This window comes from Boleophthalmus pectinirostris, unplaced genomic scaffold, assembly GCF_026225935.1.
Source record: "Boleophthalmus pectinirostris isolate CB_2022bp ecotype Guang Dong unplaced genomic scaffold, ASM2622593v1 HiC_scaffold_19, whole genome shotgun sequence".
NCBI lineage: Eukaryota > Metazoa > Chordata > Actinopteri > Gobiiformes > Gobiidae > Boleophthalmus > Boleophthalmus pectinirostris.
In genome coordinates, this window is record NW_026571140.1 from 41,955,380 (window position 1) to 41,972,879 (window position 17,500).

General features: G+C 39.1%; 1 protein-coding gene across 1 annotated transcript in view; it reads right to left on the bottom strand.

Annotated features, from left to right (window-relative positions):
- LOC110172679 (serine/threonine-protein kinase BRSK2) overlaps positions 1 to 17,500 on the bottom strand; it is a 184,593-nt gene that overhangs the window by 81,459 nt on the left and 85,634 nt on the right. The window contains exons 3-5 of the mRNA XM_055154360.1: positions 14,054 to 14,139; positions 5,675 to 5,815; positions 3,058 to 3,174 (exon numbers count right to left, since the gene is read on the bottom strand). Coding sequence (XP_055010335.1) covers positions 3,058 to 3,174; positions 5,675 to 5,815; positions 14,054 to 14,139 — 344 coding nt within the window. The remainder of the gene's footprint in view (positions 1 to 3,057; positions 3,175 to 5,674; positions 5,816 to 14,053; positions 14,140 to 17,500) is intronic.

Genomic DNA, 17,500 nt, shown 5'->3' on the forward strand with positions numbered 1-17,500 from the left:
CACTAGAATCATTTGGACAATTTCAGCCCTGGAATTGCTAATCTCCACTGAACTAAAGGTAAAGATAGCAATTAACTTGAAAACTAGTGTTTCATGACATCACAAGGTGGAACAGAACATTTTGAGTTTTGAAGATGTAGACAGACAAATAATAAAGAGTTAAACATGTGTGAATGAAACAAAACACAACTCCAGGTCTGTTTTTGAGCAGGAAACAACATTATAACACGACTTAAAGCTCACCAGAGACAATTTTGCATCACATAAAACCTTTAACACAAAGATATTTGAGTTTCTTCTCTGTAAGTCTTTTGTCTTGCGTCTGCTTTCACTGCTGCTTTTACTCAGAGGCTCGGCTGCTCTCCATTAAACAGACCCGCGCTGATCATTGACCATTTGAAAGGATTGAATCTCAGTTTAATTAAAATGTAATGAATTGCACAGCTCAAACCTCCACGGCCGCTAATGCTCCTCCACTCCACAGATCTCAGAGTAACACACTGCAGAGACGTAACAATAACGGAAATATCGTGTATCGTATCATCAAAAATCTCAAAATAACATCACGATATATCGAATTACAAGTTTATTTGCTTTAAGGTTCTGGAGATTCTCTAATTTTGACTTAATTTGAGAGGTTTTGCACAAAATCAAGAAGCAGTTTGTGAAGAAAAATTGAAAAATATGTAGAAAATTTCAGGTAATAATGAGTCCAATATTGTTGTCATCACACATCTGTCCAAAAATTCGCCAAAATTTACATAAAACGAAGCAACAAAACACATTTTTTCAAGTATTTTAAACAGTATCTCAACAAAATAAAGGTGTTTTATTGTAATTTTATTCGTCAAATTATAATCTTTGTGTACATTAGAGTAGTAACAGTTATGAAATTCCCTAGAGTCATGTCATCATTTTCAACCATTAAGTAAAATTTGAAACCTGAAAAATTGCCAATTTTTGCCAACAACTTTCTTTGCTTAAGTACACGGTGATGGTGCAGCAGCAGCTAAAACCAGAGAGAACTACAAATCCCATGATCCCTTGTTTTAGTTGTTGTTACTTGTTTTAATTTCCAGTCTGCGCGATGAAATAACTGTTATTAATCACTCTTACAACTTAATTATACGGGTGTTTAATGTGCTTAAACACAGACCGAGGAGGCTCTGAAGTCGCTAAAAACATGATTTGTTTTAGTTTTAGCAGGAGCCTTAAGAGGGAAAAACAAACTTTGGACAAATCAGAGGAGCAAAGCCTAATGCACTAACTTGTTTACATACTGTATGTTAAGTCGCCATGTACTTGGACAGGCTTTTTGTCTTTTTACAGGCCTCAGACATGAATAATATGGTGAAAAAAAACATCAGCTAAATTCTCTGTGAGTGTGAAGCTGTTGAACTGTGAGGAATTTAAAACTGTATTTTATAACACTACCAGACAGATCTATAAAAAGGCCTATAAAAATAATTTGTTATAATAATGTTATTCAATTGGAGCTAAATTCTCCATAGAATATTGAATTATAAAGCACAACCTTGAATTCAGGGTTCCCACTCTTTTTCACTGACACAATTTTAAAACTTTTCCATGACTTTTCCATGACCTAAAGTTAATTTCCCATGGCTTTACGACCTACCTCCTGTGTTCAGTGTTGGGGAGTAACAGATTACATGTACCAGAGTTATGTAATCAGAGTACAAATTATGAGTAAAAGTATTCAGTTACAGTTACTGTTTCCATGAGTGGTAATTGGATTACAGTTACTTTGTTGAAATAAATGGATTACACGGTGGTATTTTCCTGTTTTTACATTTTGGGCTATACCCCCCCCTCGGTAATTCCACTCATTGCTGGAAACTAAACCAGGTCTAAACTAGATCTAAACCAGGACTAAACCAGGACTAAAACCAGGTCTAAAACCAGGACTAAACCAGGACTAAATCCTGCTGTGTGGACGTGTCTCCTCCTCTTCTATCAATAATATTTTTAATACGGTTAAGGAAACACTGGGCTTTTTATTTTCTTTTAACAGACAAAACTTGTTATGTTACGATTTCCTCGTCTTTGCTTCTCTACAGCAAATCAAGTAATCCAAAGTATTCAGATTACATTACTCACTTTAAGTAATTTAATGGATTACGTTACAGACTACATTCTGGAGTATGTAATCTGTAATCTGTAGGGGAATACATTTTAAAAGTCCCAACACTATGTGTAGATTTGATCAGACTTTTAGGGCTAAATCTGAAAAGTTAACCCTTTCCACTCATTTATGGTTTGGGATTATAGTTTTTTAACATTCAAAATCCTGTCAGTGCATTTATTGTCGTATCTTTAAACAAAAGACGCAGACGTTCAGAAATAATCATAATAGACTAACAGAAGGCTGTCGTTGAGTGAAAGAGATACTAAAATTCCAGAACTTTTCCAAAAACTTTCATTTTCATGACATTCAATGACAAAAATGACATTTTCAAATTCTGTGACTTTTTCAGGATTTCCATGACCCTGTAAATTGTATAAAATCATAAAAAATTAGAAGATCGGGATGAGACTGACACCCCTAATAATTACATGAATTATTTTTTTATTTTGCATATCCTGGTGAAGTGTGATGAATCGAATCGTGGGTCCTGTGTCGAGAATCGAACCGAATCGTGAAATTTCTGAATCAACTTTATTATTTCGATTATGACACAAAAGTAAAATATTCACATTTTTGTTCGCCTCCACAAAATCTCTCCGTAAATGTCCCTAGTACACGGGCGCAGTACATGGACGCGGTACTGCAGTAGTGCTGAGTAACAGTGCGATACGAAGCGCGGAGTCGGGACTGGACCAGAGCCAGATGTTGGAGCACATGTACAGCCACATTTACAGAGAGAAACACGACTCTTCCACGGCTCAGTCACAACATCGAGAGTGTGTTTGGACGGAGCGCGGGCACACGGGGTCGGGTGGGTCGGCAGCTTCCTGTGATTAGCCGGTCTAGACGGTCGAACGCGGTTATAGACGGTCACAGAGCCATAATCACGCCGTTCATCTCGTGTCTCTTACCCACAGCTCGTCTCCAGCAGACTGTCCCCGACCTGCAGAGACGCCATGCCAAAGTCTGCGATGCGAATGTTGTTCTTCTCGTCCAGAAGGAGGTTCTCGGGCTTCAGATCTCTGTGACTGGAAATAAACAAGAAAGACTCGTGTTAAAGATGCGACTTTTCTGCTAAAGGGTATTTACTTTTCTATTATTTATTCATTACGGGTGTTTCTGTTGCTAAAAATACAATAATTCCTTCTGTGAACAGGTGCGACTCTACACAGATCTGAGCTGTAATGTAGCGTAGGTTCAGGTTTAATCTACGCTGTGGAACATTCTAGACAAAGCAATAATATTTCCATGGAGACAAGAAACAAAATTGCTACAAAATCGTGCACATATGAGAAAAAAATATATCTCGGGAAATTGCAAAAAACGGCTTTAAGGTGCATTGTGAAACTTTTCTGGCAGAGAGTTTGACAAAAGGTTTTCTAAATATGGTTGGTTTGTCTAGAATGTTCCCCAGTATGGCATTAAAACTTTCTATCGTCATGGAAACCAAACCAGACCAAGTTAAGTATTAAGTGAGTTACAGTTCTTATAGTTCCAAAAAGCAGAACTAGAACGTCAACAAAATATAAAATAAATTAAAAACTGTGAGGACAAAATTAGAAACTGTCAATCGTAAAATGTAGTGGCGGAAAGTAACGAAGTACAAAAGTAAAAGTACGAGAGTTAAGTTTAAAAAATTACATATGTGTACATTACTTAAGCACATTTTCCAGTGGACACGTTCTACTTTTACTTCCCCACACTTGAGAGCGTGTATCTGTACTTTCTACTTCACTACATTTTAGATCTGGACTAAAAAGTAAAAAAAGTACTTTCCTCTGTGCTTTGAGATCTGCTGACATGACTGAGACTTATTTTTAGTTCATTTAATTCAAGTTGACGTCCCAATATTGAGTAAACCAAATACCGTATTTTTCAGACTATAAGGCGCAATATCAATAATGTTGAATTCTCCACTCCACCACATTCAGTTCATTTAAAACTAATCTGAAACGACGGCTTAAGAGAAACCAGATCTGTAACCACTAATGTTATGCTCCTACTGTATGTAAATGTCATTGTTGTATGTCATGCTTGTGTGTTTGTCTATTGTGACGCGTTTTATTTTCTTATGTTTTATGTCTTATGTCTCTGTCTCTTTGACCTGTCAGGGACTACAGGTGAAAAGAAGCCTTCGGGTTAATTCTGGCGTATTTACAAGTATAAGTTCATGAATATGCACTGTCCCTTTTAAATAAATTTAAAAAAATAAAATAAATAAAGTCTCTTGTCTATTTTCATACATAAGGTGCACTGCATTATAAGGCACATTAAGCAAAACACCTAGTGCCTCTGCTCAATTTCATTTCTCTCAGTCAGGAATCAGAATACACTAGAGGATTTACAAGAACCCCGGAAGTGTGAGTTCAGGCACCAGCCAATCAGCGAAGAGACAGACATTCTGTGTTGGCAACGATTCCCGAGATCGAGGATTTAAAGCCGAAACGAAGAGAATGTTTGGTGAATTTTATCAAGGGGAAAGACGTTATTGTCCTTCTTCCTACAGGATTTGGTGCATTACATACGTCACAATCAAATAGCAGTGATTGGTTACGTAAAAAAGTAGAGCGAATTAATTCTAATGCTGCGAGGTCAGACGGTTTCTACCAAGTGAAACTGGCTGATGAATCAGGCTAAGCGTTGCCTCTCTGTCTTGATGAATGTGTATTATGACTATGAATGTGGGTGGATCATTTAAGTTTGTTTTTTTTTTTTATTTCCTATGAGGACGACTCAAATATGCATTGAGTAATAATGTGTTAAATGCAGCTTTGCGCACATTTGTTTACGTTTTACAAAAACAAAACTTAAAACTACATGGTGAATTTGTACATAAACTATAAGCGCTGAAAAAAACAGCTCTTTCCTTGTGCGCTGATGCGAGGTTCAGTTTCTGTCAGACTAAAAGACACAACTCAGCAGAAAATGTGTGTTCTTTCTGCGACAAAATGACGAGGGCAGTGTGCGTTGAGTCGACGTAAACGTAAACTATACTTCGCCCTTTATTTTGCGAAGCTCCTGACTACAGTCGCCGTAATGCTCCGACAATCCATCAAGCGGCGCAACTTCGTAGTTTACCAAAGTAAGTCGTACTAAAACATTTTGACAGATTTTTGAGCGTCGTGTACTACATAAAATCAGTTCGAGGTCCTTAAGCACAACCAGAATTAATACATAAAGCACACCAGATTATAAGACGCACTGTTAATTTTTGAGAAAATTAAAGGGTTTTTAAGTGCGCCTTATAGTCCAAAAAATACGGTATACAAAAACAGCTAGAAAAAAAATCGGAGGAGCCAAATTCTTTATCAAAATCACTACATTTCATCTTTAAACTGCTCTAAAAATCACTGCAAAATACTTTTACGTTTTACTATTTAAGTACTTTAATACTTTTACTTGTGAAGGACTTTTTTTTGAGTAACTTTTTGCTCCTGTATCTGTACTTTTACTTCAATAACAGAATGTATCTTGTGTAAACTGTGCTTCCTCTCGTCCCTTTCAGCAGATCGTAGTAAAGTCGCTGACCATATGGAGTGGCTGTGGCAGAAGTCCAGAGCGGATATGATTTGTCTGAAGAACTTTCTGGCCTCTTTGGGAGTGAGTCGTCCTTTTTTCACCAGATAATCAAACAGCTCCCCCCCGGACACATGCTCCAGCACCAGATACCTGCAACACAAGAAGCACAAGAACGCACAGTTTAGATACAGAACAGGTTTAGAGACAGGACCAGGACCAAGACCAGGACCAAGACCAAGACCAAGACCAGGACCAAGACCAGGCCTGCAGAGTTTATTACAACGCACGAAGGAGAAGTTAAGATTACTTGAATTAAGAAAGTTTTATTATTATCTACCATTGGAACAAGACTTTTTGTAGTTGAAACTAGGGATGGGCATTTGATGAAATTTTCTTAATTAATCGAATTCGGAAGAATTAACGATCGATTATCGATTAATCATTAACGTTTTTATATTAAAATGATCATCATTATTATTACTATCTGCACTAATCTGCATAAATAAATTCAACTTTACGACATATAAACCGTAACGACTCTAGAGCCACATCAGCCCGTTTGACATTATAATGTGTTTAATTCAGTTTTGCGCAACTTTCACAGAAACAAAACTTAAAACCACATCACTAATTTGCATAAACTAAGCGAAGATAAAACTCCAGCTCTTGTGTCGCTGATGTGGTTCAACTTCTGTCGGATTAAAAGACATGACTCAGGTGAATACAGGTTAGTGTGACCAGATTTGTGTTTGTCAAAACCAGGACAGCGTACGGGGGGAGGGGGGCGGGGCCTCGTCATCCACATTGAGCGACTCTCACCTGGTAAAACTTTTTCCCACTGGACACCGAAACATCGTTAAATATGCATTTGTGCTTCGGTACGTTGCAGACTGACCGAATGTTTCTGTTTGCTCGCTCCTTCTGAGTGCAGAGAAACACATGTACAGACCTGTTTGGTCACACTACGCTACGCACAACAACCTACATTCGGTTTGTCGATTAAAATTAACGTAATCGATGAAATTAATCATGCCCATCCCCTAGTTGAAATATGAAAATACTTGTTTGTTCTTGTTACACTTAAAAAAAACACAACTCTTTACACTTAAAATAAGAAAACAAAATCGAATGTTGCTTGTATTAAGAAAAACACACGTATTCTATATTGGTAAGTTGAATCAACTCAAATATAGTAAAATGTTCTTAATTGAAGCTGTTTTAATTTGCCTAGATATTGTTTTTTGCAGGGTAATATTCTTTAATCCAAAAAAAAAATGTCTTATGTACATGAACTTCTTGGATTCATAAGATGCAGCTGAAACATGTCAACAAGGTAAATACACCTCCTACTGTAGTGTCTTTAAAAAGAACCCAACAAAATAAGGTAAGGCTGAACGATATGGAGCAAAAAATATCTCGATATATTTTGCTATATCTCGATGTAAGAGAATTTAAGTAATTGGTCTTCCACGTACATCTCAGTTTAACATTGACTCACAAAAGCTACTTTATATTTACACCATGATCTTCCCTTGGCAAACCATTGGCATAACATCATTTAAATTGTGGCATGTTGCTGACTAACCGGAGTCTATTGACCTTCATAGTCTCACCACAGTTGCTTTATAAACCTCCTCCTCCAGAAGCAGAGTCAAGGTCCTAGAACACTCATAGATGATACTATGTTCACTTTTGAAATCACACTAAGGCTACGTTCAGACTGCAGGGCTTAACGCTCTATTCCGATTTTTTTGTGAAATCCGATGTTTTTTCGAGGTCATTCACATTTCCTATTAAATGCGACTTGTCTGTGACTCCAGTGTGAACAGTAAACGACCCGAAAGTGTCCCACATGTGACTGGAGACACGACGACGTCAACCCCATGCGTCAACCGCAGCGAGCGTGATCTGTGTTTACAGAAGTTGTCCAAACATGGACGCAGCATTGAGCACCTGGAGATTTTACAGTTCCGGTTTTCACCTGCTTCAGCGCAGAATAGTGACGTTTGTGTCTTGTTGATAACGTGTAGGTGGATGAATGCACTTTGGTCGTTCAGACTGAAGTCACATGTCAAAAGATCAGATATGTATCGGTTTCAGGAGCACATATCCAAGTGTCCTGGGTCACATTTGAAAAAATCGTATCTGTGCCATTCAGACTGTCATTAAAAGATCAGATACAGGAACATAGAGGCCAAAAAATCTGATTTGGGTCACTTCAGGCTGCAGTCTGAACACAGCCTAAGTTCACTTTTCAAGGATTATTAATGGTAAATAAACTTCTCCTGCTTAAGACTCCAGTTAGTCTCCAGCCTTTTACTTCCACCCTTTCTTGGACAAGCTGAAAACTTCTACAACACTCGATATACATACGATATATATATCTCGATATCTGTACAGGAAAAATAACCCTCCAAAAACTACTGCAAAATCAAATATGACAAATTTCACAATGTCTTTTTTAATTGAAGTGCAAACAGGACAGCAGTTCATGTAGGAATAAAGTGCTTCTGCAACATAAAAAAAAACATAAATAATAATTTAACTGTAAAATAAAAGAAATAATACATATTTCCTTCTTTTCATTCAAAAATAAAACAACTCAAGCTTATCTTTGCATTAACTCTGTAACCGTACGATAACCAGAAGCATGAGCTCCTTTAGCAGAGGAAGCTCAGGACGAGGTTTCCCACAATCCACAGCACGGATCAAACCCAACCTCTCCAAATATTATAGTACAAGTTCTACACTGCAGCAGATTATTCACTAAAATCTTCTGCATAAATAAACTTTACATTACTAAAATTTTACAACATGTAAACCGTGTTATCGCCGTTTGAGATTATAATGTGTGTACATTTGTTTACATTTTACAGAAACAAAACTTAAAACCACATGGCTCATTTGCGTAAACTATAAGCTCTGAAAAAAAACAAAAAAACAGCTCTTTCCTTGTGTCGCTGATGTGGTTCAGCTTCTGTCGGACTAAAGGACACGACTCAGTGGAATATGAGTGTTGTTTCTGTGACAGAGGAAGTGCTGCTGATGGTTTTGTCTGTAAATGTGGAAAAGGTGCTAAAAGCTTTTGGTTGGCACCAACTTTCGGCAGTAGTGAGGAGTGAACGAGGCAACACGGGAGGGGAAGGGTCACAAAATCAAGGAGGCAGGGGTGAGCGGGCGCAGACACAAGCAAAGTGGTGAAATCAGAATTAAATATAAACATTGTATCAGTATATATATATATATATATATATATATATATATTATATATATATATATATATATATATATATATATATATATATATATGTCAGAATCATTTTCATCTTTAAAAAAATATCGAGACATCAGATCAGGTAATATTTAATACACCTTTTTGTGGAAAATCAAACTTCTAAACAAGACCATGAACCCTCGGACTGATCACAGGCTCCTGAAAATGTGCTCTTTAAATCCTTTTTAAAAAAATGTCTTGAGTTTTCAGATGATCAGACTAGACTTTCAGACTTTCTGTCTTTGTGGTCTGTTTACACTAATGTGTGTGTTGTGCAGTGTTGGGGAGTAACAGATTACATGTACCAGAGTTACGTAATCAGAGTACAAATTATGAGTAACTGTATTCAGTTACAGTTACTGTTTCCATGAGTGGTAATTGGATTACAGTTACTTTGTTGAAATAAATGGATTGTGGTATTTTCCTGTTTTTACATTTTGGGCAATACCCCCCCCACCCTTTTTTTCTTTTTTTTTCTCGGTAATTCCACTCATTGCTGGAAACTAAACAAGGTCTAAAACAGGTCTAAACAGGACTAAACCAGGACTAAAACCAGGTCTAAACTAGATCTAAACCAGGTCTAAACAAGTCTAAAACCAGGTCTAAACCAGGACTAAAACTGGACTAAAACTGGACTAAAACAGGATTTAACAGGACTAAATCATGTTGCATGGACTGTGTCTCCTCATCTTCTATCAATAATATTTTTAATACGGTTAAGTAAAGTCTGGGCTTTTTATTTTCTTTTAGCAGATAAAACAACTTCATGTGAAGAAATCTGTGAGTCTTTGCTTCTCTAGAGCAAATCAAGTAATCCAAAGTATTCAGATTACATTACTCACCTGAAGTAATTTAATGGATTACGTTACAAACTACATTTTGGGGTATGCAATCTGTAATCTGTAGGGGAAAACATTTTAAAAGTCACCTTCCCAACACTGCCGTTGTGTCACCGTGGAAACTGCCGAACATTCCGCCCATAGACATACACGTAGAGCACCGCTGATGCCACTGCGAAGTATCAGTAGAGTCTAAATTATCTCGAAAAGACACTCGCCCATCCGTCAAACCGTATTAACCTGTCACTTTTTCGTTTGGTTTGTGATTTAAGCGAGCAGTCTTCCATCACATTAACCTAAAATCAGTTCTATCGGGCTGAAAAAACACCAGATTTTCCCGTCACAAACCCGCCGGCGAGCTCGGATCGGACACTAAACGTACGACTCTGGTTCTCTCTCTTAACCTCGTCTCATTCATCTGCGTGTCGGGCGTGATCCTCTCGAGTGGAGCCCCCTGCTGTCTGATTTATGAGCAGATTAACAGATCCGCTGGTGCGTCGGCCCCGTCACCGTTATAAGTGGTGATTTGAGAGTGAAATAGAACGCAGAGGCTCCCGGTCCCTTATGTTCGCTACGGTTCTGTTGAATTATGGAACGCGGAGGTGACGGTTTGTGCGTCGGTGATAAACTGCTCTTGTTAAACGTAAACATATAGCAGGACTAGAGAAGCGTATTTTCCTCTCGGATGCTTTATCAAATATTTACGATGAGGAAAAACGTGGACGGTGGAAATTTTACTGCTTTTATCTCATTTTTAGCTCTAACGTTTGCTGCATTTTATCGCAATCGTATTCAAAACCGCAATATGTCCTTAATATTTGGAGTGCTTCAAATATTATATTTTTTCATACTCTTTTTCATATTACAGTCCCAGTTTTGAGCCGTGTCCCCCCCGTCCCAGCAGATTTATCCAAAACCAGTGATTTGTCCCAGTTTTATACAAAAAAGAAACATCCCAGTGTCTCTATTTTATGACTAAGCCAGGACTAAACTAAGACTAAACCAGGACTACATCAGGTCTAAACCAGAGGTGGAACCAAGTCGTTGTTTTGCGAGTCTCAAGACTTTGACCTCAAGTCCGAGTCAAGTCCCGAGGCAAATACAAACAAGTCCAAGTCGAGTCTCGAGTCACTGGCCCATAAGTCTAAGTCAAGTCCAAGTCGTCTGTTTTGAGCTTCAAGTCAGTTATTTAAATAAAAGTACCAAATAAAGTTTAGATTTTTGTAATTTATATGACTTTTAAAGTAATTGTACTTGGTCATGGTGTATTTATATGTGAGTATTTATATAAGAGTTGTAGAAATGCAATTTTTTTCCTTTTTAAATGTTTTGACACGATGTTAGTGTGAATCACTACGGTCAGAACGGAAAGAATTACATTTTGAAAGAGCTTAAAAGTTATTTTGTCATGAAGGATCATGTTCTATGTAGTTCCCTCTGTTTTACTGTATAGTACTGTATACTACTGTACTGTACTGTATATTACTGTAGTACTTTTGAGGATACTACATCACAGTATTTCAATTCAGTCTATAGTAACAAATAAAAAAGTGGGAGAGACATGTTCCAGTTCGTTCCTGTAAAATTCAGCGCTGCATTTATCAACTGTAAAGAGAAAAGTATTTTCTAAAAACACAAATTTTTTAGGAGAAGATTCAAGTTTCCTCAAGTCACAGGCCTCAAGTCCGAGTCAAGTATCAAATAAATGACCTTCAATCCAAGTCGAGTCCCAGGTCTTAGTCCATTTTATCAAGTCAAGTCTCAGTCCTAAAAATAGTGACTCAAGTCTGACTCGAGTCCAAGTCACGACTTGCAAGTCCCCACCTCTAAACAGGACTATCATAATTTCTGACTAATCAGATCCTCGCCAACAGCAAAGAGGAGCATAAATTGTCATTTGTTTTGCCAAAGTACAGAAACTGAAAATGATCATAAAGTGAAAAAATGCAGCAACAGTAGTTCCTCTGATTATGACTGAATCCACAACGTTACACACTATTTTCACAATTTTTAAATTTTCAAATTGTCTTTATTTTAACACAAGAAGCTGGAACTACAACAGGTGAGCTGATATGTGCTGTTAAAAACTACGATTACAGTCACAAGTTAGTGCGCGCCAACAGTTTTTCACTTAGTCACGCTCACAATTTTTGTTGAAAATCAAACACCCCACAGATATTCACGCTTCGTCACAAAACGTTTGGAATGAAGACGTTTGAAAACGTCTTCTGGCGGGTTCTGTTGGCGATAGTAACTCTGACTGGGAAAAATTAGAAAAAGGCCCAGTTTTCTTCATCTAGGTGGCGTTACATGAGAGATGGGCATGATTAGTCGACTAAGTGATAATCGATCATTAAGAATTTCATCGATCACGTTCATTTTTAATCAACAAACTGAATGTAGATTGTTGTGTGTAGCGTGAGGAGACGAGGCTACGTCTGACAAACACTGGAGTCTCGGCCTCACAGTTCCACGTTTGGACTCTGGCTCCTCGGAGACTCTGTTCCTCTCAGTGATGTGTTTGCAGCACATCAGTGTCAGTGAGATGAGCGTTTATTTTGAGTCTCCCGGTTTCATCACAAGGAAAGAGCTGTTTTTTTCAGCGCTTATTGTTTTTGCAAATGAGTCATGTGGTTTTAAGTTTAGTTTCTGTAAAACATAAACAAATGTGTCAAAGCTGCATTAAACACATTATAATGTCAAACGGGCTGATGTGTCTTTAGTACAGGGGTGTTCACACTTTTTCATCATGCGAGCTACTTACAAAATGACCAAGTCATAATGATCTACCTAATACAAAGCCAAGCAAACTGCACTGAAACACTCTGTGCCCCTTTTTTGGACCCTCCCCCACAGTTTGAGAACCTCTTCTTTAAGAGAACTTCCTCTGGCACTTTACACAAAACTGTGAAAAAAGTGAAGGAAGATTTTTAAACCTGTTTTTTAAAGTTCCAAACTGGAGATTCATTCTTTTCTGGTTTTGCAGTGATATTTACCAGCCTCTGCACGTTTACCAAACCAAACGCACATCGTGACAAACACAGATGCATTTGTCACTTTTGTTAGACAAACTTCAGCCAAATGTGGCAGTAGGTCTGTTCTGTAGATCCGCTCTATGCTGTAGACCTGCTTTGTGCCAACACTGGAACACAAATTTAGACTGGTTTTTGCTTCACGTTTGGTCTTGCTCTTCTAATCAGCCGCACTGTGGGAGGGGCTTGTGTTGGCTGTACGCAGGAAGGAGCGAGAGCGTGAAAAGGCGAGGGGCGGCGTGCTGACGTGAGGCAGATGGACAGGTAGGATGTTTAGGAAGTTGAACATGGAGCGTGTGTGTGTTTGTGATGCGCCGTAGAGTCTCCGCGGGTTTCAAATGAGCGCACAGGCAGCGGCCGTAATGAAATATGATCACACTTGTTGAGTGTCGGACCTCGAGTGAGAGACAAGACCGAGTCCAAACGTGAGTTCGAGATGAGACACAGCGATCTACCCACACGACCTTGGCGATCGACTGGTAGATCGGGATCGACGTATTGAGCACCACTGCTCTAGAGTGATTATGGTTTATATGTTGTAAAGTTGAGTTTATTCATGCAGGTTAGTAATAGTAATAATAATGATAATGATAATTATTTTAATATATAACACGTTAATGATTAATCAAAAATTGATCGTTAATTCTCCCAACGATCGATTAAGAAAATTTAATCAAATGCCCATCCTTAGGTTGTATTGTTTTGTTTTTTTCCTTTTATAAATTGCCTATGAATTTGAGTGTTATAATTTGTCTAACTTAATTTTTTTTAAAAGACGTCATTGTTGCGTTCCGTTATGTCCGTTCGAGTAAAATTAAAGACACAATTAGAGTCCCGTCCCCCATGGAAAAGCTTTGGCAGGTTGTGAAGACGCTGCTGCTGAATCCACAGTTTTATTGTTTTATCCCATGTCCAGTGTCGGGAAATACACCGGAAGTCGTCATCCGCGTGTTTCCAAACGTCTTTCAGTAAGCGTGAATAGAGCCTTTTAGTCAGCAGTGTTTCCTCATGTGTGCATTCTGTGACTCTCAAACCTTCCACCATTAGACATACATGTAGAACACCCCCAGCGTGAAGTCAGAGCAAACTATCAGAGCGTCAGAATTTCCCAACGAGGTGATTTGGAATGATCTCAGAGTCAAAAGAGGGAAGCAGGTTTCACGTAAACTCCCAGACGGCAGCTTTAACGCCTTGTGAATGAATTGTGTTTGAAGGTAAAATGCTGTTTTTCTTTTGCACTCACAGGTATTTCTTGTTCTCGTAGACGTCGTGCAGCTTCAGGACGTGCGGGTGTTCGATGAGCTTCAGGATGGCGATCTCCCTCTCCACCTGAACAAACACAAATAAGAACAGGGTCAAAAACAAAACGCGCAAAAAAATAAATAGTGTACAATCAGATCAACTTCAAACGCCACTCAGACCACTGCCTCTGTTGTTGTGTCCTTCGGCAAGACACTGTAAGACACATTTCACAAGAGACGTGTATAAATGTTGCGCTGCGGGTGAGTTTGTTGGTCTGTGTAACGTTCGTTCTTTTGAATTTCAATTATGAACGAAATATTGCAAAATGGGAAAATAGTTCAGTTTGTTATTTCATTTTTCCATTTTAGTGTTAAACAAAAAAACTGATTTTGACCACAATTTCAATCCGTGTATCATTCATTTTTCAACATAAAACCAAGAATAAGAAAATGAAAAAACAACTGTTTTCTTCAATATTTGTCTCCAAAACCAAAATTTAAAAAACGGATATGTGATTTCCGTGACTGTGTGACTTTTGCACCGCATACGGACTGAACCAGGACTGATTCAGGTCCGGGACCAGAATGGTCTGGTCTCGGTCTGGTCTCTGTCTCAGTCCCGCTCTGGCCTTGGTATGGTCTTGGTCTCAGTCCCGCTCTGGTCCCGGTCTGGTCTCGGTCTGGTCCCGGTCTGGTCCCGCTCTGGTCCCTCTCTGGTCCCGCTCTGGTCTCGGTCTGGTCCCGGTCTCAATTCCGCTCTGGTCTTGTTCTGGTCCCGGTCTGGTCTCGGTCTCAGTCCTGCTCTGGTCGCAGTCTGGTCCCGGTATGGTCCCGGTCTGGTCTCGGTCTCTGTCCTGCTCTGGTCCCGCTCTGGTCCCGCCCTGGTCGCAGTCTGGTCCCGGTATGGTCTCGGTCTGGTCTCGGTCTCAGTCCCGCTCTGTTCCTGGTCTGGTCCCGCTCTGGTCTCAGTCTCAGTCTCGCTCTGGTCTCGGTCTCAGTCCTGCTCTGGTCTCGGTCTCAGTCCTGCTCTGGTCCCGGTCTCAGTCCCGCTCTGGTCCCGGTCTGGTCTCGATCTCAGTCCCGCTCTGGTCTTGGTCTGGTCTTGGTCTCAATCACGCTCTGGTCCTGGTCTGGTCCCGCTCTGGTCCCGGTCTGGTCCCGGTCTCAGTCTGTGCGAGTTCTATAAACAGTCCCACAAACCATTATTGCACTGTCAACTCTTTTTAACACAATAAACAATATTACCTTTTATTGCCTCGTCCTTTTATTGAATATTTACTTATTTATTTTTATTTTTGCAGTGTTGTGGATATGAATTGCAGAACTGTGGTCAAAACAACAAAGATCTGGAAGAAAACCTCACGGCTCAGCAGCTTTTTTCTTGCACAATGTGGTGATAAAACGGCTTTAACCTTTGTTGGCGTTTATCCGGATTCTATAAAACGTCCCACAAACCGTAACTGTCCTCTGTTCGTTTATCGTCCGTCGTTGTGTAGAAGTGAATGAAAACTGCAAGTGTCTTAAAAGACGTTAAATAAATCCAGAGCTTTACATACAGAGACTAGAGGACTCTGGTGCTGCACTAAACTGGTTCAAGTCCCATCTAGAAGACAGGAAGTATTTTGTTGAAATTGGAAACTGTGTCTCAGATCACATGGCCCTGACCTGTGGGGTGCCTCAGGGGTCAATCCTGGGCCCCCCGTTGTTCAATCTCTACATGCTGCCCCCTACAGGCCAGTTAATAAGCAGCAATAACGTGTCCTACCACAATTATCCACACGACACTCAGATCTACGTCTCTCTGGCAGCAGGAGACGATGGACCAGTGGACTCACTTAGTCACTGCATCCAACAGATCAGTGTGTGGATTAGGGATGGGCATGATTAATCGATTAATAGATAATTGATCATTAAGAATTTCATCGATTATGTTAATTTAAATCGACAAACCGAATGTAGGTTGCTGTGACCAAACAGGGGTCCGTACATGTGTCTCTGCACTCAGAAGGAGCGAGACACAAACAGAAACATTCGGTCAGTCTGCAACGTACCGAAGCACAAATGTGTATTTAACGATGACTTGTACAAGAAATTCCACGCTTTCCGTTGCGTTCGGGACAAGTGAGAGTCGCGCAATGTCGATGACGAGTCCCCACCTCCCTCCCCCCGTCCCTGGTTTTGACAAACGCAAATCTGGTCACACTAACCTGTATTCACCTGAGTCATGTCTTTTAATCTGACAAAAATTGAACCGCATCAGCGACACAAGAGCTGGAGTTTTATCTTTCGCTTAGTTTATGCAAATTAGTGATGTGGTTTTAAGTTTCATTTCTGTGAGAGTTGCGCAAAACTGAATAAAACAGTTTATATGTCGTAAAGTTGAATTTATTTATGCAGATTAGTAGTGCAGATAGTAATAATAATGATGATCATTTTAATATAAAAACGTTAATGATTAATCGATAATCGATCGTTAATTCTTCCGACGATCGATTAAGAACATTTCATCGAATGCCCGTCCCTACTGTGGATGCAAAACAACTTTCTCGAGCTAAACTCTGACAAGACTGAAGTCATAGTGTTTGGTCCACAGAAACAAAGGGACAGTGTCAGCATCACCTCCAGTCTCTCTCTCTAAAACCTTCAAATCAGGCAAGAAATCTAGGGGTAATAATGGACTCAGACTTGAACTTTAACAGCCACATCAAATCAATAACATCTGCAGCCTTTTACCATCTAAAAAACATCGCAAAAATCAAAAGGTTTACTGTCTAAATCAGACTTGGAGAAACTTATCCATGCGTTTGTCTCCAGTAGATTAGATACTGTTAGGGAATTTTTATGTTATAAGCATTTCTCATTTAAGGTGTTAATCATTTAAAGGCTGATTCATGTAAAGGAAATCATGACATAGTATAGAGTTATCAACATGTGCTTTTGTTCTGTCTTGTTTTGTTGTGTGCTGTATCAGTTGATATGGATGATGTGTCGGCTGACTCAGTAAGATCATGTAGCGGGAGAAACAACCATTAATGAACCATCATGAGGTGAACACAGGACTCTGGGGAATCGCTAGAGGTTATCTGTCACCTAGACCAGGGGTGTGAAACTCATTTTGGTCCGGGGGTCGTATCCAACCTACTTTGATCCCAAAGGGGCCGGATCAGAAAACTCATGTCATATAAACCCCAAAAATAACAATAAGTTCAAATATAGAAACACAAATCTATTACAGAAATGTTTTTTCAACTGATGAACTCTTTCTTTTACAAAATATTATAATATTATGAACAACCTGAAACTTTAAGAAACATACAGTTTTAACACAATGTTTTAACATGAAATTATATGTAAATAGAAATAAGTCAATTTTTGTTGTAAAATCCTGCACTCGGCTCCACTTTTCTCATGTTGGACATTTTTCTGATGAGGGTGTCACGGTCAACAGT